Source organism: Phascolarctos cinereus, unplaced genomic scaffold (genome assembly GCF_003287225.1).
Source record: "Phascolarctos cinereus isolate Bilbo 61053 unplaced genomic scaffold, phaCin_HiC Scaffold_726;HRSCAF=1367, whole genome shotgun sequence".
NCBI lineage: Eukaryota > Metazoa > Chordata > Mammalia > Diprotodontia > Phascolarctidae > Phascolarctos > Phascolarctos cinereus.
Window position 1 is genome coordinate 409,799,355 of NW_027556098.1, and position 22,292 is coordinate 409,821,646.

At 52.0% G+C, this 22,292-nt stretch overlaps 1 protein-coding gene across 5 annotated transcripts in view; it reads right to left on the bottom strand.

The window, feature by feature from the left end:
* BICRA (BRD4 interacting chromatin remodeling complex associated protein) overlaps nucleotides 1-22,292 on the bottom strand; it is a 69,007-nt gene that overhangs the window by 19,550 nt on the left and 27,165 nt on the right. For 4 of the 5 annotated variants that reach the window (XM_020978408.2, XM_020978406.2, XM_020978407.2 and 1 more), the window contains exons 2-5: nucleotides 5,369-5,470; nucleotides 2,540-2,585; nucleotides 2,395-2,437; nucleotides 2,066-2,131 (exon numbers count right to left, since the gene is read on the bottom strand). In XM_020978408.2, the coding sequence (XP_020834067.1) occupies nucleotides 2,066-2,131; nucleotides 2,395-2,437; nucleotides 2,540-2,580 (150 nt within the window). In that variant the 5' untranslated portion in view covers nucleotides 2,581-2,585; nucleotides 5,369-5,470. The remainder of the gene's footprint in view (nucleotides 1-2,065; nucleotides 2,132-2,394; nucleotides 2,438-2,539; nucleotides 2,586-5,368; nucleotides 5,471-22,292) is intronic. The other variant, XM_020978409.2, reaches the window with a different exon arrangement.

The window sequence follows — 22,292 nt, forward strand, 5'->3', positions numbered from 1 at the left end:
ATAAAGAAAGAGAAGATGACTCTATGAGAGACTGCAGTGTCTCCATCCTATCACCGGCATCGAATTACGGATGCTGGAGAAAGGGAGGAAAGCAGAGACATTAACTCTGTTACCATCAGCAGCTTAGATGGTAACTCTGTTACCACCGACAGTCAGCCCAACAAGGACTCAGAAGGGACTCAGAAACCTCCACTTTTGGCTGCACCATGTTAGAGTAGGAGCTCGCCAGACAAACATGGGTGAGGTCCGCTGAAGCCCACGACTGGCGGAGAACACCAGAAGCTGACGCTCTGAGGGCGACAAGGAAGCAGAACCGATGTTGCCAAGAGGTTCTACGGAATGACAGAATGCCCACATTTGGACTGCAGCACCCCAGGACCCACAGTGGCTCCTGAGCAAGCACAGACGGTATTTCAGAAGATGGGAAGAGTTATTGGACCTAACTAAACAGATAACAGAATGGATAATAGAGGGGGCAGCTAGGTGGCGCAATGGATAAAGCACTGGTCCTGGAGTCAGGAGGACCTGAGTTCAAAGCTGGCCTCAGACACATAATGCTCACTACTGTGTGACTCTGAGCAAGTCACTTAACTCTAATTGCCTCACCAAAAAACAACAACAAAAAGAAGGAAGGAGGGAAGAAAAAAGAAAGAAAGAAGGAGGGAGGGAAGAAAGGTTGGGAGAGAGGGAGGGAAGAAAGGTTGGGAGAGAGGGAGAGAGTGAGGGAGGGAAGGAAGGAAGAAAGGGAGAGAGGGAAGGAGGGAAAGAAGAAGGGAGGGAGTGAAGGAAGGCAGGAAGGAATGACACACGGGAGACAACACAGTTTTAAAGGCATTCAGAGATCACTTTTCAAGATATTTTCCTGCCTCCAGCCTCCAATCAATCCAACACACAGCAACCAAAGTGATCTTTCTAAAAGCAGTCACTCCTCTGCTCAATAAACTGCAATGGCTCCCTATCACTGCTAGGATCAAAGACAAACTCCTCTACTTGGTGCTTAGAGCCCTCCACAACCTGGCCCCAAGCTACGTTCCCAAACTTATTGTACACGACTCCCATTCCCACACTGTAAGTTCCAGCCAAACTCACCTCCCTGCTGTTCTTCACAAATGCTACATTTCCCATCACCACACCTTTGCACCGGCCGTTGTTGGGGTCTGGAAAACATCCTCCCTTACCACCTCCACTTCCACCTCTTAGAACCCCTGGCTTCCTAAGACTCAACTCAAGTTAATTTTTCCACAGCAGGCCTTTCCCAGTCCCCCAAACGCTAGTGAGCACCCCATCTTTACCTCGTATTTATATTAATTTTGAATATATTCATTTATGTACATATCAACCACAATAAAAGGCAAGGTCTTGTCTTTATGTGCTAAGCACCCGGAACGATACCTGGCACACAGCAGGTGCTTAATAAATGCAGACTGACACACCTCCTTTCTCATCTGAATGGTGCCCATGCATTGCTGGTGTCCTTGCTACACGACTAAAAGGAAGGAGGCAGGCTCATCCCAGACAATGTGCTAGTGCAGGCTGCCTCATCACCGGGCCACAAACGATGTCAGGAATATGGCCAGAGGACCGTACACTCAGGCCTGGGAGGGATGTGAGAAGCCACGGAATCCAAACCCCTCGGCCTGTAGATGAGGAAACTGAAGCCCAGAGAGACTGACTTGCCCAGGCAGGATTTGAACTCAGGCCTTCTCAATGCCAAGTTTGGTACCTCACCCTCTGCATCACTTAAGACTGCTTTGCGGATTAAAGAGCACGACTATATGGCTCTACTCAAAGGCAGGCATCTCCTCACGGGCTCGATTTGCCATAACAATAATAATAATAATATTAACAGCCATCAGCCCTGCATCGAGTTAAGGTTTGCCAGGCGCTGCCCGCCAATCCTTCCCTTGGCCACAGGCGCCCAAGCTCACTCTTGTCTCTGGTCGACTTCCTGCTGCCTCGTTCCTCTCTCCTTGGTAAGTGGGGCTGGGCCACTGCCCCCTCCTTTCTCCCCGGGGCTCCCCACCCCCCACATCCCATCCTTCCACCCTCCCCCCAGACCACTCACCCCAGCCCCTTCAAAGAAGGCACTTGTGGCTTCCCCCGTGTTATCCAAAAGGTCATCGCTGTCAATCTGTAAAGACACCCACCCGATCGCAGGCCAAAGGTCAAAGGTCTGGTGAGGAGGCCGGTCCCCTGAGTTACAACGTGGGTCTGTCTTCTCGGGAGAGGGCAGCATTGATTCGGGGGGAGGGAAGACGGGGAGCTCATCACCATGCCTTTCAGAAAGAGGTCACCAGGAAAGGGAGACGACAAGCCTGCTGGTCTAGCTAGCCCTCTGCCCAGCTCTGCACCCTCCCCACTGGCTCCCCGAGAGTCCCCGACCCCATGACTCACTTTCTCTGATCCATGTAAAAAATCATTGAGGGCTTGAGGGTCACTGTAAGGGAAAAAAAGGAGAACATGATGAGTGAGAATGGGGAACTGGGAAAGGGGACACCCTACCCACCCAACAGGTAGGGGAGGGGATGCGGTAACTCACCAAATCACGTCTAGCAAGCATCGCCCGTCTTCATCATCCATCTCCACTGGAGGGGGAGGGGAGAGAGGGAAAGGATAGGAAAGGGGGAGGTAGGTGGGAGGAGGGGAGGGGAGAGGGAGGGGAGAGGAAAAGGGGAAAAGGAAGAGGGAGGGGGGAGAGGGAGGGAGGAGGGGAGGGAAGTGGGGGAGGGGAAAGGGAGAGGGAGAGGGGAGGGAGGAAGACAGAGGAGGAGGGGGAGGGAAGAAGAGGAAGAGGGAAGGAGGAGAGGGGAGGGGAAGGAGGGGGAGAGGAAGAGGATAGAGGGGAAAGGGAGGGAGGGGGAGAGGGAGAGGAAAAGGGGAAAAGGAAGAGGGAGGGGGAGGGGAAGGGAAGTGGGGGAGGAAGGAGAGGAGGGAGGAGGGGGGAGAGGGAGGAGAGGGGAGGGAAAGGAGGGGGAGGGGAAAGGGGAGAGGGAGAGGGGAGGGAGGAAGACAGAGGAGAAGGAGGGGGAGGGAAGAAGAGGAAGAGGGAAGGAGGAGAGGGGAGGGGAAGGAGGGGGAGAGGGAGGAGGATAGAGGGGAAAGGGAGGGAGGGGGAGAGGGAGAGGGAGGGGGAAGAGGGGAGGGGAAGGAGGGGGAGAGGGGAAAGGGAGGGAGGGGGAGAGGAGGAGGGGAGAGGGCAAGGAGGGAGAGAGAGAGAAGTTTAGTGCTGGGCCTCTTGCGCTCGAGGCATCCCCCCCCCCCAGAACACCTCCATTCCCTGCCAGGGAAGCAAGGTAGCTGAGTGGACAAACTGCTAGGCTTGTAGTCAGACCTGACTTCAGATCTCACCTTAGGCACCAAGGTATTTAACCTCTCAGCCTCAGTTTTCTTCATCTCTAAAATGGGGATAATAACAGCACCTGCCTCATGGGATTATTGTGAAGACCAAATGAGGTAATATTTGTAAAGTGCTTTGCAAACCTTGCAGTGTAATGTCGATGCTGGTGAGTATGATTAGCGCTTCTCCCCCACCCCCCTTCCCCAGAAGGCATCTCAGAGGCTATCACGTCCAACCAACTCATTTTACAGAAGAGGAAACTGAGACTCAGGAACTGATGTGACTTGTCCAAGGTCATACAGGTAGTAAGTGGCAAAGCTTGGATTCGAATCCAGGTCTTTTGACTCTAAAAGCAGCCTTTTCTCCCTGGTGCCATACCATAGCTCCCTTTTTTAAAGCACTGGGAGGTCTGGGGTACAGGAATGATCACCCTCACCTTAACAAAGAAGAACCTAGGCAAAACGTCTTGCCCACATCCAGGATCCCTGGGCTTCCCCACAGACTGTGGCTTTGCCCCCACATCCGCAGGAGGAGAAGGAGACCAAGGCAGGCAGGCAGACAGGCAGGCAGGCAGACAGACGGAGATACGGATGGACAGACAGACAGGGACAGACGGATAGACACACACACACACACCCCTTGGAGACAAACTAACAGAAGTCCAGGAGAGGCAGAACACAAACACAGCGAAAAAGCACTGGATTTGGACCTGAAGAGCTGTGTTCAAATCCCACCACAGGGGCCCACTAGCTCTGTGACACAGGACAAGTTGCTTTAATTTCTCTGGGTCTCAGTTTCCTCATGTGTAAAATGAGGGGACTGACCTCAAGGGTCCTTCCCAGCTCTAAATCTAAGATGCAAAGAAACCTCATGGAGACACCCACAAATACACCTGAAGATACACAGAAACATTCGGGGCACGCACACACACAGTATGCATACTGCCCAGAGCATATCACATATACCCATTACACACCACACACACACACACACACACACACACACACACACACACACACACACACACACACACCCACACCCCCTCCCCTTCAGACAGGTGCCTTCCGCCCTTGGCCCAGGGGAGAGGGGATCACGGGGCGCTGCCAGGACCAGGATGGGGGACAAAGGGACAAGGGGGTGGAGGCAGAGGAGCCTCCAAAGCCGGGCCGGGCTGGGCAGGGGGAAGAGTTGGGGGAGGGGCAGAATGACCCTGGACACTCCCGAGTTAAGTCTCGAAGTGACCTTGAAGATTCCTGGGCTCAAAGGGCTCCCTCTTCAAGCAGCTGCAGCACAGCCCAGAGGAGGGCCTGGAGCGAGCAAGAAGCCCAGGGCTCTAGGACCCCGGACGTAGAGCTAGGTAGGAGCCCAGAGGCTGTGTGATCATTTTACAGAGGAGTAAACTGAGGATCACGAGGGCCACGTGTGTGGTCTAAGGTCACACGAGGTAGGATGTGTCAGAAGCACGACCGGAACCCAGGTCCCCCAACCCTGGAGCCACTTGAACAATGTGGCCTTGAACCCTGGTCTTCTGCCTCCAAGCTCAAGTCAGTGCCCCATCTCTCAGAGGGAGACTTGGCCCAGAGGCGCCTCCCTCGGCCTGACCTCACCCTCCACCCAATCTCTGCCCCGAGGAAGAGAACAGGCCAGACCCGCTTGGGGAACGGCTCTGCGCTCCTCGAGAGCCTCTGTGGCCCGGGCTGATGAAAGCCCGTCTGGAGAGCCATGAATCCCTGTGGCGATGTTGCTGCCTCCCTATCACGGAGCCCCATGGGGAGGCATCGTGGCTGAGGACACCCAAAGTGCACCCCTGCCCCCACTGCAGCGAGAGAGTGGTAAGTGACAGGGAGTAGCCACAGGACCCGCAGGGGCGACCAGAGGGAGGCCTCGGTCCAGCTCACGGGTGACTAGAACCAAGGAAGACGAGGCCCAAAGGGGCTGCAATCTACACCAGTGGAGAGACCGCCCATGTGGAGACAGCATCAGGGTGACATGTCTTCGGTCCCCTTCCCACCCCGCAGCTGCCCCAATTACCTGAGCTACTATCGAATCATGAAGGGAAGGAGAAGGGTCTCCACTCCAGGCCTATGCTGAGCCCCCAGCTGGGGACTTGGGGAGTGTCCTTGGAGGGGCCAGCTATGGGGAAAGAGAGAGAGAAAGAGACTGTGAAAAAGGGAAGTGAGCCGTGGGTCCAGCCTGCCTGGCCTCTCTTCCCGGCCCTCCCCAGCACAAACCAGGCCCAGCTCGGTTCGGTTCTCTTGCTATGCTCCAGAACCCCCCACCCCCACCCCTACACAAGGCCCTTCTTTTTCTCTTCCCGTTAACTTAATTCAATAAACAATTCAGTACATAGAATGGCAGAGCTAGAAGATCCCCCTAGAAAACAATGTTGGATACCCTCTGACCCAGCAATAGCACTTCTAGGTCTGTACCCCAAAAAGATCATACAAATGGGAAAAGGACCCACGTGTACAAAAATATTCATAGCAGCTCTTTTTGTGCTGGCAAAGAATTGGACATTGAGAGGCTGCCCATCCACTGGGGAATGGCTGAGCAAGTCGTGGTATATGAGTGTAATGGAATACTATTGTGCTATGAGAAATGATGAACAGGCTGACTTCAGAAAAACCTGGGAAGATTTATATATGATCAATGCTGAGTGAAGTGAGCAGAACCAGGAGAACATTGTACACAGTAACAGCCACGTCACACAATGACTAACTTTGACAGACTTAGCTCTTCTCAGCAATGCAAGGATCTAAGACATCTCCAAAGGCTTCATGATGGAACATGCTATCCACACCAAGACAAAGAACTATAGAGTCTGAATGCAAATCGAAGCATACTATTCACTTTGTTTTTCTTCTGTTTTGTTTTGTTTCCTCTTTCTTGTGGTTCCTACTATGGATTCTAATTCTTTCTTACAACATGACTAATGTGAAAATAGGTTTAATAGGAATGTATATGTAGAGCCTATACGAGACGGCATGCTGTCTTGGAGAGGGAGGAGGGGAGGGAGGGGGAGAAAAATTTAAAACTCAAAAGCATATGGAAGTGACTGTTGAAAACTAAAAATAAATTAATATAAAAACAAACAAAAACAATATCAGAGCTTGGAGGGCCCTTAGAACAAAGGCAAAGAGAGCTGGGACGGTCCCTTAGAAAGCAATGTCAGAGCTGGGAGAGCTTTTAGAACAGGGAATGTCAGAGCCGAGAGGCCTCTGAGCCCATCAAGTGACCCACAGACCACTGGCACCAAAGTTATCTAGCCCAACTTTTTCATTTTACTGACGAGGAGAAGGAGGCTCATCCCTGGGAAGGGCCCATTCCCTTTACTAGGGCGGACCACGTGTGTGCCACCCAGAGACCAGCCGAGCCCACCCAAGAGGGGCCATTTCAACTCAAAGACAATCCACCATGGCACAAAGGGGTCACAACCCGCACTGGTGAAGGGTCCACCTTATTGAGAATCAAACACACACATAGCACAACTGCTGGCTAAGGTGCATGTCTGTGTTATAAAAAGTGTACCCCCATTGGCGGCCTAACACCCACTGTAAAGAAACGCGACATCGTGGGGAGAGGGTTGGATTGCAGCATCACTATTACATCATTATTATTACAACTTGGTTTGCCTACCAAATTATGACATTCAGAACAGCAACAGTGACTGGCCCTATGACTGTACTGGCATATTGGTAACTCCCAGGTGAGGAAAGCCTCTCTACTAGTGTAGGTTAGCACATTCTCAGCAACATAAGAGTCAGTGAATAAATACTTATCAGGCTCCATGCCAAGCACCGGGGATACAAAAACAAGAAAGAGACAGTTCTTTCCCTTAAAAAGCTCACAATCTAAGAGTTGCCTAACGCATTGAGAGGAAGAATGACTTATCCAGGGTCACAAAAGAAAGGATGTATCAGAGGCAAAGACTTGAACTCAAGTGCTTCTGTCTGTAAAGGTAACTAACCACTACCCCCCCGCTCCAGCCTCTCATGTCTGGTACATTAAATCTAAAATCTGACTTTTGTTTTAATCTTGTTATCACTCTTAATAGCATCAGCATGTTTTACATTAACATAGGCACTTCATAACATGGCCAAGAAAAATTATACTACTTCTTTTTTCTATCCTTTTAAAAAAGTATCCTATTAATCTGTCTTTTTACATTGCTCTTACTTTCCAATGACTACCTTTCCCATTTCCACCCCTGAATCCCCAGCTGTAAAATAGTATACTTATGCAAAACAAGCTAACACATTGGCCTTGCAGGACAGAGCATGCCCCATTCTGCCCCAATAGTCCACCACCTCTCTGCCAAGAGGAAGACAACGTCTTCACTGCCAGTCCTCAGGACTTTCTATGTTATGTTCCTTTGCATTGTTTTAGTCATTCTTCAGCCACTTGGGTTGGTAAGACATGTCTGGAGGGCTTAGAGATCTCCCCAGAAAGGAGATCTCATCACCTATAAGGAATCCCCCCTCCCTTTGGGCCCTGGAGGGGGACAGGATGGCGGTCAACATCTCGGCTGGGAATCTGCTGTCTTCTTTACCACCGACCTCATGGGATGCTAATGATCATTGGGTCATCAGCTCTCCCCTGCTCCCCCTTTCAAGGGTGGTCTTTCCTATGGTCTGAACATGTGCATCAGTGATGCTTGATGCTGAAGATGGGGGCCGGGGGCAGAACTGAATGGGACAAGGAGAGGAGCCCAAGCTGCCTTTGGGAAATCCAGCAGCCAGTGCTTTTTTTTTTAATTTAAAAAAACACTTTTAAACTTTTAATTAATTAATTAATTTTTTCCAGCCAGTGCTTTGAAGCCTGCCTAGTTTCTCAAAGGCCTGTTCCCAGTAGAGACAGATGCGGCTTCGCTGGCTCACTCCCCAGCCCTGTGACCTTGGCCAAGTCCCTTCCACTCACTAGGCCTCAGTTTCCTCTTCTGGGGAATGAAGAGGTGGGGCCAGATGGCCTCTGAGGGCTACGCTCATTCTAAATCAAAGATCCTAGCAGAAGTCAGGAACATCTGAGGCCCACCGTGACCACTCACTAGCTGTGATCTGATTCATTTAACTTTTATGTGGCTAAAGCAACTTCCTAGGATCAGATTCAGGGCCTGAGAGACCACCGAGTTCAATTCATCATTGTACAGATGGGGAAACTGAGGCCCCGGGAGATGAAGTGACTTGGGATCACAGATTCAGGAGCTAGAAAGGACTTCAGGTCATTTAGCACCATCCCCTCATTTTGGTGAAAAGGAAATCAAGACCCTGGGAGGTTAAGTCACTTGTAGGCCAAAAGCAGTGGAGCTGGGATTCGAATACAAGTCCTTTGACCCCAAATTCAGGGCTGTCCTCTGTACCATCCTGCCTCTTGGACTTCTCTTCCAAGTCCAAGAGGGGGGTTCACTTGCACTGATAGAAGAGTCCCCCACAGATACATTCTTGACGTGGCCCGGCTGCCAGCTTAAGGACATCACAGGCTCCAATGTATCACAGCCACCAATCACTCCAAGGGCAGAACAGAGACGCAGGGTGAGCAGGAGACAGCTGTCATCTATCACCAACAAAGGAAGAAGGGCCATAAAGAACATGAAGAGAGGGAGGCGGGCAGCTCGTACGGGGAGAGACAACCACTGACAGTGGTTAACCTTGAGTATGTTCCAGGGATGGTCAAGAAGGTCCCCAGGAAGGGGAGGATGAAAAGGTGTAGCAGGGGTGGGGAGTCTGCGGCCTCGAGGCCACATGCGGCCCTCTAGGTCCTCAAGTGTGGCCCTTTGACTGGCCTTGAGGCTGCAGGTTCCCTACCCCGCGTAGACTAAGAACACAGCTCTAGTCAGAGGTCAGGAGGCAGAGGTGGCCAGTGGGTATCACTAGGTCTCAGGTCTTGGGGGGTCAGCTGGAGGAGACCGAGGTATGACAGACCATGGAATCATAAAACTCAAAGGTAGAAGGAACCTCAGAGATCATCGGGTTCAAATCCCTCATTTTTATAGTAGATGAAACAGGCTTAGAGAAAGGTTGAATTGCCCAGGTTCACACATCTAGTGCCTGGACAGGATCTGAATCCAGGTCCTTCTAACTGTATTAAGCGTACTATGCCAAGAACTGGAGATAGGGAGGGACAAAAGATAGCTGCTGTTCTCAAGAAATTCAGTCTAATGAGGAAGGGAGCCGTTAGGCACAGACAAACAGAAGGAGAGAGACAGGCCCTCTGAGACTGGTGTGGGCGACGTCTGGGTTACAGCCACAGCCAAGACAGACTAGCTCCCGGGGCACCAGAAAGTCACGGCTTCTTCATGGGAAATGGGTTTTAAATCAGGTACATCTTGATTTTCCATCTCTGGTGGCACAGCCAGAGAGACACCAAGTACTGGCTAGGGGGAGAGACCCAAGGGACCAAAGACAAATGTGGAATGCAAGCACGGGTTATGGAAGATTCCAGAAAAGGGCAGGAAGAAGGGGTGTGTCCACAGGAGGGGCAGCCTGCCACGGGCAAGCTCTAGAGGCCCATAGCCACTGGGGCCACTAGGGGGAGTGCGGGATAACGTGTCAGCCTTGAATCTGACACTTCCCAGCTCTGTGACCCTGGGCAAATCACTCACCCTCCCTCAGGTTCCATTTCCTCAACTGTAAAATGGGGATAATAAAAGCACCCCTCCTCCACTCCCTGGTCTGTTGTGCAGATGAGAACAAATGACGTAATTTATGTAAAGGGCCTGACAACAGGCTAGGGGCTTGACAACAGGCTAGAGGCTGGACCCAGTGATTTACTGTATGAGTGACTCCAAAACAGGTCGGCACCCGTCTCAGAAGGTTCTCCGGCTTCCCGAGGGTTGCCTGGAGCAGGGTATCAGGGCCACTAACCAGGAACACAAGGATCCCTACCAGCCTACGCTCCCTGACTCAGAAATATCCCCACGATCTATGTTCTGCTGGCGTTTATCTATTTTGTTAAATGCTCCCTAAACACATTTTACTTTGCACTGGGAGTGCTGTGAGCCAAACCTCCGGCCTAGAACACTGAAATGAAATGACTTGTCCAGGGTCACACAGCCTTCTGATGTCAGCTGGGGCTGACGATCTACCCCATCAGTCAGCTTCTCAAACCCAAAGTGCTACATAAATGCTAGTTCATATTATTTGTGGGCTGATTGTAATAATCATTGTTAGCACTTAAAGAGGTTTATATATATTATTTGGGGGGAATTCTATTATTTCAGATTAAGAAACTAAGACTGAGAGCGGTTGAATAGCTACTCGTAAAAGCAGGATCTGAACCCAAGCTTCTCGACTTAATTAAATTCAGCACTCTATGCACCAGGACAGGCTGCTCCATTATAATGGAGGATAATACAAAGTGTGCCTCTGAACAAGGGTCTCTAGGCAAGACCCTGTACGAGGATCTCTTCATCTTAACAAAGCCTGTGAAAAGAAATTTTAGAGGTCCTCGAGCCAATCTTTTCATTTGATGGATTTGGAAATTGAGGCTGAGAGAGAACTACCTTGCCCAGGATCACATACTGAAATAGGGAAGAGAAGGGGAGGGAAGAGGAAGAAGAGAATGGAGGATGGATGGAGGGACAGATAGAAAATAAAGAGGATATAGATAGATAATACTAGTCACATTTATAAAGCACCTACTGTGTGCCAGGCACTGGGCTAAGTACTTTACCATTATTATCTCATTATCTCATTTGATCGTCACAGCAACCCTGCAAAATAGCTGCTGTTATTATCCCCATTTTACAGATAAGAACATTGAGGCAAACAAAGGTTAAATGACTGGCCCAGGGTCACTCAGCTAGCTGGTGTATGACATCAGATTTGCTCCATAGATAGCATATTTATTAAGTATTTACTGGATGATGCCAGGTACTGTGCTAAAAGCTTGCAACCCTAATCCAAGTAAGATAGCACCTGCCTTCAAGAAGCTTATATATTAACAGATGCAGACAAGGTATACAAGGGTGCTGGCACTTGGGAGGAGTGGGGGAGGAAAAGGCCTAGGGCACAGTTTGGACATGGGCAGATAATGATGGCCAAATCAGGATTCGAACCCAGAACGCATCCCTCTTTTCCTTTTTTTTTTTTAAAGGCAATTGGGGTTAAGTGATTTGCCCAGGGTCACACAGCTAGTAAGTGTCAAGTGTTTCGGTCTGAGGTCACATTTGAACTCAGGTCCTCCTGACTTCAGGGCCAGTGCTCTATCCACCCACCCCTCTTTTCCAACCCCAAACACCGAGCAGTTCCCCCATTGGCCAACAGGAATCACAACTGCAGTACACTCTCCTTGTTGTGGGGCAGGGGTTTTGCAAGTCATTCAGCCCGAGAGGATGATTCACGGTGACCCTGGGATGTGCCCAGCACTCCCCTTGGTCTGGTCTCAGGGGAGGGAGGAAACAGAGAAGCAGTAACAAAAAATGATGTGTATTTTCTCTCCGGGTTCATGCATCCATCACCAAAGCGCCTGGAGGGAGCTCCTCCAACCACCCCCATTGGCCATTTTAATCATGCTTGATCTCTCTGGACCATCCTTGTAAATTGTAAAGGGCTCCACAGGCAGTGAGTCAAGAAGCATTTATTAAGCGCCTACTGTGTGCCTGGCACCATACCAAGTACTGGGGATACCAAAAAAAAAGGCCAAAACGGCCCCTGCCCTCAAGGAACCTCCGGTCTAATGGAGGAGACCAAGGGCCGACCACAAACGAGCTATCGACAAGCTATGCTGGAGAGAGTCAGCAGAGCGGAAGGGGGCTGGGCCTGTGATTTCACTGATCCACAGGGACCTCCCAGGTGAGGAAACTCCCTCCGGCAATGCAGGTCTATCTTCCTTGCAACTGGTATGTTCTTACTCCAGCCCGATCAGAGGCAGCACTCGAACCCAGATCCTGCCTGGCTCCCAGGGTAGCTCCCTATCCACTATACCACTCAGCATCAACCCGAATGCACTGTGGACGCGGGCACTATTATTCTCATTCTGATTCTTAACACGAAGTGGAAGCCCGTCTGGTAGGGAAAACAAACAAATGATCAAACTGAGGGTCAGGAAAGTCAGGCACGGGATTGAGAGCTAGAAGAAACCCTCGAAATCGCCTAATCTAACCCTTTTATTTGGCAGATGAGAAGAAGGGCAGATGGAGGGGGGCACAGGGAGCAGAACCGAGTTCTAATCCAGACGATCGGACCCCAAAGCCAATATGGGGTCCACTACTCCACATGTAACAGGGTCCATGACTGTGTCAGGACTGCCAAGGATTCAGAAACCTGCCCTGGGGCATTCGGTCATCAAAAAATGCAGATAGAAGATGTCTAAGGAAGGCAGAAGCCTGGGAAGGGTGCTGGGGGGCTGGATTACAAAGGCATTTGTCCAGCATGCACGAGCATCCGAGGAGTGGGTTCAGTGAAAGGCTACTTCTTAGCCACCCCGTGCCTCAGTTTCCTCATCTGTAAAATGGGGGATGAGGAGAGGAGAGAAATGACTCAATGGGGCCTGAAGTCCCTTCCAGCCTCCGATCTACGAGGTGTTCAGCCAAGGTCTGCTGACCCAGAGTCGAGGGTCCTTTGCAGTCCACTGCACAGACAGACAGTCTTTCTGCCACGACACACATCCTGAATTAGCTGGACATGTCTTTTACCTGGGGGAAGAGAGGGACAGGCCCTGCAGCTTCAGGATGGTGGCTGTGAGTGATCAAATAGCTCCTGGCTCAACCCAGTGTGAAATAAAGGCAGAAAACTGAACATACAAAACCATCCCCACAGACAGGAATAAAACAAAGTTGCCACCTTATCAGAACCTTGGGCCCTACTTTTTTTAATCAAATCCAGCTGAAAAAGAAAGCTCTCTTTTCCGGCCAAGGAGGAAAGTCAAGGCTGGGAGGGGCCTTAGAACAGGGGATGTGAGAGCTGGGAGGGGCCTTTTTGAACAGGGGATGTCAGAGCTGGGGGGAGGGGGGCTTTTGAACAGAGAATGTCAGAGCTGGGAGGGCCCTTAGAACACGGGATGCCAGGGCTGGGAGGGGTCTTGGAATAAGGGTTGTCAATAACTGGGGATGGAAGTCTGTTTGTAGAGATTACCTTGTCTCACTTCCTCATTTTACAGATAGGGAAAGTGAGCACCAAAGAGGGGAAGGGATTTCCCAAGGTCCCACAGTGACTCAGAAATAGCATCCAGGATTTCTGAATATCAGCCTAGGCTTCTTTCTACCCCAAAGCGGACTGCTTATAACTTTGGCGCCCCCAATTCGGTCACATTATTGGCTGAAAAGGCCCTTACGGACCATCTGACCCTCCTTAATTGCCAGTGGAGGACACTGAGGCCCTGAGAGGGAAACCGACTTGCTCTTCCTCCCCTCCCCCCCACCAGAACTCCAGCTCCAACATCCTGGTCCAGGCTGGGAGACATGGGGCAGGGAGGGAGGATGTGCTGGCTGTCTTCAAGTGCATGAGAACTTTCTGTCACCCAGAAGCCCCAGAAGGCTTGCTCTGTGTGGCCCAGGGGCAGGATCAGGAACAGCCAAGGCTTGTGGTTTAGTCAGTCAATAAACATTAATGAAGGTCCTACTATGTGCCAGGCACTGTGCCAAGTGCAGGGACGCAGAGAGGCAGAAGACAGAGCTCACCGTCCAATGTGGGAGACAACCCACAGCTGGGCCAGGCCCGGGATCAATGGAGATCCCCGAGAGGAGGGCCCTGGGACCAGGGGGCCAAGGAGGTCAGGAGCCCAAAGTGGGATGAGTTGCCTCCGGGGTACAGACCGGGCTGCACTCGCTGGTCCCTGAGCACCCCTCTGGCTCAGACCTCCTATGACTGGGCCGCCTCTCACCACGGCGTCCAATCTCAAGTATTTTATGACCCATAAAAAGGGATGCTCAGAACTTTTACATTTCCGGCCAGGGCTCCTCCAGAAGCGTCAGTCCCTTCGTTTTTATCTTCTTTACGGACTTGCTATGCCCCTGACCTTAGGCAAGTGACCCCCCCCTCCAGATGCCAACGTCCCTATCTGTACAATGAGGCATTGGGGCAGGTGATACTGGCCAGCCCCTTGAGCTCTGATGGTCTCTGTCTTCCATCCTAAGGCCCCTCTCAGCTCTAAAGTTCAGTGATCTAAGATCCTTTGTCACTTTGACATTCTGTGATTGCTCCTAAAGACCCTCCCAGCCCTGACATTCCCTGTTCTCAGGCCCCTCCCAGCTCTGACATTCCCTGTTCTAAGGCCCCTCCCAGCCCTGACATTCCCTGTTCTCAGGCCCCTCCCAGCTCTGACATTCCCTGTTCTAAGGCCCCTCCCAGCTCTGACACCCTCTCTTCTAAGGGCAGAGAAGCAGGAGCTATCTGAAGCAGGTGTCCCTGAGTGGGACTGCACTAAGACACAGCCCACCCCAGCACCAGGAGATGCATTTGGAAGGCCCCACCCAAGCATGAGTCTCAGCATCATGGGCTCATTCCTGGAAGGGACCTCGGGGCCAGAGTCCACCCCTCCCTTTACCAGTGAGCAAACTGTGTCCCAAAGAAGCCAGGTGAAACTGCTCAAGGTCACCCAGCCAGGAGCAGAAGCCAGGCCTTGGGATGCCAACTCCAGGACTCTGTCCACTCTGCCACCCTGCCTCCTGGTGATCAAACACCCAGCAAAGGATGCTACTCGGTTCAGACGCAGTGACTACTGTGTCAGGGGAAAGTGACCTGAAGGTTTTCCTACTGCAGAGACCAGGCAGTCAGTCTGAGGGAATGAGCTGGCTAGCAAGTACCTCATCTTAAACATATAATTAATCATTCCAGAAAAAGACATCCTAATCTAAACCTTCTCTGGTTTTCAGGGGAGGAGGAGGACACTTGCTTTCTATGTATCTCATCTATGAGTGCATTATGCGCCATCACCCTCAGGTCAGAGGTACCTGCATCTCAGCTACCTTCTGGGAAACCCCGGTTCTTTCCCACCTGCCCACAGGGAGTCCTTAAGGGACCAGAAAATTCTGAATGTGGCTGAACAACCCCACCCAGGCCTGGCCTCCACAGCGGGGTCACCGTGCTACTTCCATGACTCCCTAGACTAGCCTTCTGCTGGGCATAGGACTTGGCCAAGGTCATGCAGCTAAGCTAGTGTCTCAAGGAGCTGAACCCAAGTCTTCCTAAATCCAAGTCTAGTGGCCCGTTCATTGCCACGTACTGCCTTCCCCAAAGGATCACGCCTGAGCTCCTCAGAGGCCACAGGGGAACCTCACAGGGGCCTCGGCTCACGCCCACTGGGGATGCAGTTGGCTCCTAATGCAGAAAGGGCAGACTCACAGGAAACAACGAACCCTGGCTGCCACTCTGGCCACCACCGTTCTAGATGCTAAGGCCCCCCTACCTCTCCATCCTCTGGACCTCTGGGTGTTCTCAAGACCCTCAGACTATCAAAAAACCACACAAAAGACTGTTCCAAACCCCTAAGAATGAGAAAGATGCAAATTAAAGCAACCTGGAGGTTGCCCTGCACACCTGGCCAACTGTAAAAGATGGAGAGACGGCCCTGGGAGTTGGTCCAGCTGTTCCACAAGCAATCTGGAAGGACGTAGGCAACGTCATGAAACCCGGACCCCCAAGGAGGGCAAAGACAGGAAGGGGGGTCCCCCAAAGACCACAGTCGTCCCAGAAGCGAAAAACTAGAAACAGAGTTAAGTGGGGTAAGTAAACACAATGGATTGTGCCGGAAGAAATGACCTATATGGGAATAGGAAGACGGGGAGGTCACTACAGTAGGGAGCAGCTAGGTGGCGCAGTGGATAGAGCACAGGCCCTGGAGTCAGGAGGACCTGAGTTCAAATCTAGCTTCAGACACTTGACACTAGCTGTGTGACCCTGGGCAAGTCATTTAACCACAATTGCCCCCCAAAAAAAAAACAACACCACAGAAGTAGGCGAGTAGGAGTTCAGTTTTAGATATACTGAGTTTAAGATTGGTGACCCAGGTGGAGGTGTCAAGGACAGACTAGATCTGAGTGTGTAGACGCAGGAATCATTTGCAGGGAGTTGATAATTAAATCCACTGGAGCTGATGAGGTCACCAAGTGAGTACAAGGAGAGAGGAAGAGGAGTAGAGGGCCCAGGCAGAGCCCTGGGGTGCAGCTGCTGTTAGAGGGTCTGAGGTGGACGGCAAAGGGAAAGGAAGAGAGAGCAACGTCACAAAAACCTAGAGGAGAGAGAGTCCAGGAAGGACAGGGCCGTCGGCAGACAGGCTGAGGACTGTTGTTTCAGTCATGGCCAGCTGTTCATGGCCCCGTGGAGGGTTTTCTTGGCAGAGACGCTGCAGCAGTTTGCCATTTCCTTCTCCAGCTCATTTTGCGAATAAGGAAACTGAGGCAGGCAGGGTAAAGTGACTTGCCCAGGGTCCCACAGCTATTAAGTGTCTGAGGCTGGGTTTGAACTCCTGAAGATGAGTCTTCTTGCCTCCAGGTCTGGAGCTCTATCCACTGCACCACCTCGATGCCCGTGAGGATTAGAACTGGGAAAAGACCAGCAGGTCTGGCAAACAAGAGAGCCCTGGCGACTTCTGAGAGGGTAGTTCCAGTTAACTGAGGAAGTTAAATGCCGCATTACTAAGGTTGGAGGAATGAGTGAGACAGGCAGGGGGCAGCGACTGGAGACCGTTTTTTCAAGGCGTTTGGCCGAGAAAGGGAGGAGAGACAGAGAGGGTAACCAGCCCAAGAGGATGGCAGGGTTTGGTAAGGGCTCATTTTGTTTAAGGCCTGGGGAGACGTGGGGATGTTGGAAAGCAGCAGGGAAGAGACCAGTTACTAGGGAGAGACTGGATCTGAGAGCCGGAGGCAGACGGAGGACCCAAGCTCCTGGACAGGACAAGGGGGAGCCAGGGAGAAGATCTGCCTCTCTGGCGGATGCTGGGAGAAGGGAGGAGGGAATGCGAGAGGAGGGAGCTCCCGGGGAATGAATTCTTTTTGTCAAAGTCCTCAGCTGAGAGGAGAAAAGAGGGGGTATGGTGGAGAGGGGCTTCGAGGAAGGAAGAGAATGTGTGAAATCACTTCTGTGGGCAATCAAAGAACTGCCCAGCTGCAGTGACCACCCAGTCTAACCCCCAGAGAGGAAGCGACCCAAGGCAGGGTTCGAACTCAGGGCTTCCTGATTCTTAAGACCAAGACTCAATCCACTCCGTACAACTCGGGGGGGTGCTCCAAGAAAAACTCGAGACCCAACCTGCTGGGTTAACCACCCCCACAGGAGCACATCATCTCATCATTGGGTTCTTACCGAACAAGTACCATACCCACTGTGGGGGCTCCTCTGGCCTCTTCTCCTGTATGACTCCTCCCCATTCCCTGAGCATTGGGTTGGCCCTCTGAACAAGCCCTGACGTTCCAGGCTCCAGGCTGACCTCCTCCTCCAGGAAGCCCCCCTGAAACGGCTCCATCCTTGCTTTTGCTCCCCCCCAGCAATTGCTACTGGATAGAAGCCTGGAAGTCCCTTCAAAGCAGAAGCTGTTTCTATCAGCACCAGGTGCAGCGCCTGGCACACTGGGTACACTCAACAGATGCACACACAGACTTGATGACAGGAGCACCAGACCTCCCCAACATTACTGGGGTCCCCCTCAGCCGCTGAAATCCAGCTTCCTACTTCTGTCTCCCCCCACCACCATGCCTAGCATTGGGCTGGGTTCACAAGGCCCTGTTAAGCAGAATTTGGTGGCGGCAGACACTATAATTATATACCTAATTTTTAAAAGAGAAACATCTCCAAAACCTCTGTTAGAACTCTGGGAGTCATCTGAATTCAGATTCCATCCACAGGGTACGGTTTGGTTGGGTGTTATCAAGCACACTGCTTGCCAGCTGTGGGATTCTGGACAGTACCTTTAACTTTCTGGCCTCAGCTTCTTCCCCTGTAAAATGGGGGAGTTGGGCTTGAGGACCTCTAAGGCCCCTTCCTGCCTTAGATCCCAGGCCATGAGTGAAATCCCAGCCAGAGGAGGAAGGGAAGGTCAACGATGGCGTAACCAAAGGTGAAGAGAGTATGCTGAGGCAACCCACTGGCCAGGGAGGAGGGTGTCCTCACTGGCACTCTACTGGGAAGGAGGCAGAAGAGGAAGTGAGGGTGAGATGACAGGCAGGCTGGAACACCGCGTGGGAAGGTGGCAGCCACTGAATGTCGGTAAGCACGGGACAAAAGAGGTGTCTCAGGAAGATACCCTCTGGTTGCCTGGGGTAGTGAATGGAGACCTGACCTCAGAGCCAGAAAGTCCTGGGTTCAAGTCTCACCTCTGACACATCTGAACTGTGCGACCCTGGGAAAATGGTTCAGACTCTCAGGGCTCTGAGCAATTCTCTAAGACTCTTAAGCTGCAGAAAGGGTGCTAACCTGTCCTGGTGGAGGGAGTTTCCTCCCCTGGAAGTTCCCTAAACCACTGAAATCACAGGTTCAGTCTCTATCCTTATCCATGACCTTACTTAGGGACAATACAGCAACGGGTACAGGATGTACTGGGCAGCTAGGTGGCACAGAGGATAAAGCTTGGACCTTGGAGTCAGGAAGACTTGAGTTCAAATCCAGCCTCAGACACTTCCTAGCTGTGTGACCCTGGGCAAGTCACTTCACCCTCTCTGCCTCAGTTTCCTCATCTGTAAAATGAGCTGGAGAAGGAAGTGGCAAACCACTCCAGTATCCCTGCCAAAAAAAAAAATCCGAAATGAGGTCACAAAAGGTCAGACACGACTAAAATAACTGAACACCACCACCACAGGATGGACTAGAGGACGGTCACAGGACCACAGATCTAGAAATAGCCCACGTGCATACGGAGATCTAAGGTTTGCAGAACATATCTCATTTGATCTTCACAAAAACCCTGGAAGGGAGGTGCTATTCCTATGCCCATTTTACAGAGGAGCACACTGAGGCAGTCGGAGGTAAAGTGACCTGCCCAGGGTCACACAGCCAGTATGTGCCTGAGGCCAGTCTTCCCAACTCCAGTGCTCTGTGCTATGAAGGGAAGGAGGAAACAAGAAAGAAAGACAGACAGGGCCCCGGCTGTGATTTAGAACTGGAAAGGCCTCATTTGCACTCGTAGAAACTGAGGCTGAGGGAGACTAAGTGATTTGCCAAGGTAACACCACAGTCAGAAACAGGATTTGAACCCGAGTCCTCAGACTCTGTGAGGAAGGGAAGGCAGGAGACGTGAGACAGAGGGAGGGGGAGGAAAGGAGAGCGCCCATCGGTGGGTGGCGGCTCCCACCTCCTAGGCCCGGGGCCTCTTTCCCGCTCTCCCCTCCAAGAGTCTGGCTGGCCACCTCCCGAGGGGGGTGGCAGAGCTCTCCCCACCCCCTCCAAGGCCAGGAAGTATTCCCCCAACATGCACTAGGCCCGGGGGCTCCCCCTCCCCGCTCTCCCCTTAGCCCCTGTTGGGCCATGTCTCAAGGAGTTTCATGGAAATCATTTCCAGACATTCCCTGAGTCTGAGCTGGAAGAAGGAGAGCGAAGGGGGAGGGGGCTGGGAGGGATGGAGGGCAAAAAACAGACTGGAAGTGGAGAAGGGAGATTAGAAGAGGGAAGGGAAAGAGGGGGAGGGGCAGACTGGCAAGGAGAGAGACATTCGGGAGGGAAGAAGGGGGGAGGGGGGAATGAGAAAGAAGGGACAAAGATGGGGGATGGGGGAGAAGGGAAAGGAGTGGGGAGAGGACAGGATTCTGGGAGGAGGAAGGGGGAAGGACATGGGGGAGAAGGGAAAGGAGGGGGTAGGGGGCAGGATTCTGGGAGGAAGGGAGAAGAGGAAAGGTGAGGGGTAGAGGGCAGGATTCTAGGAGGAAGGGAGAAGGAGATGGGGAGAAGGGGAAAGGAGGGGGGTAGAGGGCAGGATTCTGGGAGGAGGAAGAGGGGAGAAGGGAAAAGGAGGGGTAGGGGGCAGGATTCTGGGAGGAGGAAGGGGGAAGGACATGGGGGAGAAGGGAAAGGAGGGGGTAGGGGGCAGGATTCTGGGAGGAGGAAGGGGGAAGGACATGGGGGAGAAGGGAAAGGAGTGGGGTAGAGGGCAGGATTCTGGGAGGAGGAAGGGGGAAGGACATGGGGGAGAAGGGAAAGGAGGGGGGTAGAGGGCAGGATTCTGGGAGGAGGAAGAGGGGAGAAGGGAAAAGGAAGGTGGTAGAGGGCAGGATTCTGGGAAGAAGAAGGGGGAAGGAAAGGAGAATGGAGGAGAATTAGACAGGAGAGAAAGTCATGGCTCAAGGAATGTGTGTGACTTTGGGTAATCACTCTCAGACTCAGTTCCTTATCTGTAAAATGAAGGGGTTGCAACAAAAAAAAAAAACCCAAAACCAAAACCAATCTATGCAATGACTACAATCATTTAAATGGAAAGATGATTCACTCCCAAAAGCGAAAACCCAGTAATGACTTTGATGGACAGATAATGACACGAAGGGGGCCCACACTGTCAGCCTGGGGTCACAATCTGGGGTGCTTTGTTACAACTCCCAGGTAGGGTTCAATGTAGGGGGAAGGGAGGTGGCCTGGAGAAGGATAGGCATTTCCATTAACATCAAAACAAAAGGCAGAGGGGGAAAAGTCCTAAATTGAAAAACACAAAAACCAGGGAGCTAAAGGAGGTGGCCGCTAAGGATCCCTCCTGGGTCCCTCCCAGCTCTGATCCCAGGAGGGGCCAGATAGAAGCCAAATATTTAGGAGGCAAAAACCGGGAGCAGGAGAGAAATGACTAGAAATGCCATTTCCTCCACAGTGATGGAAATGGACACCCTGATTCCTGCCTGTGAAGGAAGATCCCTTCCATCAGAGGAGGCCCTGCTGAGCAAGCTGGGCTCGCTGGGGGCCAATACCAGAGCCCTCCCTCTCTGGGACCTGGCGGGCCCCACCACTCCCCCCTGTCCCTGCTTGGGTTTGGGCTGTATTCTCCTCCTTTCAACTGCCTTCTGCTGCTTCCTCATCAAGGAGGGGTGGACCCCAGGCTGCAGGCACCTCGGCCTCGGCTGCCCCTGAGGTACTAGTTTGTTTCTTTGCTTGTTTTTGGGGGGAGAAGGAGGTCAGACCTATGATTTCACCTACCAGTGTACTGTCCCTTTTTCTACAACTTATAGGAGGTTCAGTGATTTGCCTACAGTCACACACAGTAATCAGCAGAGAGAGGAAGCCCTCTCTGGTCGTCCCCAGGCAATCAGTCAACCCGCATTTATTATGTACCCACTACATACCAGGCAGGGGCCGCTAGGTGGCACAGTGCACAGAGCGCTGGGCCTGGAGTCAGGAAGACTCATCTTCCCGAGCTCAAATCTGGCCTCAGACACTTCCTTAGCTGTGTGACCCTGGGCAAGTCACTTAGCCCTGTTTACCTCAGTTTCCTCATCTGTAAAATAAGCAGAAGTAAATGGCAAGTCCCTCCAGCATCTCTGCCAAGAAAACCCCAAAGGGGGTCACGGAGACTCAGACATGACTGAAAAACAACGAAACAAAACTGTGGCAGGTATTGTACTAAGTGATGAGGATGCCAAGAAAAAGAAAGAAAAGCAAGACAGTCCCTGCCTTCAGGAAGCTTCTGTTCTAATTTGGGAGCCAAGCCGTAAACACAAACATACAAAAGGTCACCTGCAAGGGAAGGTTCTGGGAGTGCCAGGACCAGCCAAGGAGGGCTCTGAGCTGGGAGGTGGAGGACCCAAAGGGGTGGGGGTGACAGACCATTCCAGGCACGGGGGACGGCCCCTTTCAGAGTCAGGCGACCCCCAGGATGGATTCCTGCCCCCCCCCCTCTCTCTCTCTCTCTTCACAGGTCGAGACATACTGAGTCATTGGCATGGGTCCTGGACTGTGAGCCTTCAAGACCATCTGGGTTCCCAATGAATGCTTGAGGGGCTGGCAGTGGGTCTGCCCTTCCCCATCAGACACCTCCAAGTTAAGGACTGACTGACTTCCAGACATCTGGGGAAACAAACAGGAGCCAGTGGGTCAACGAGGACTCACTGCCCATG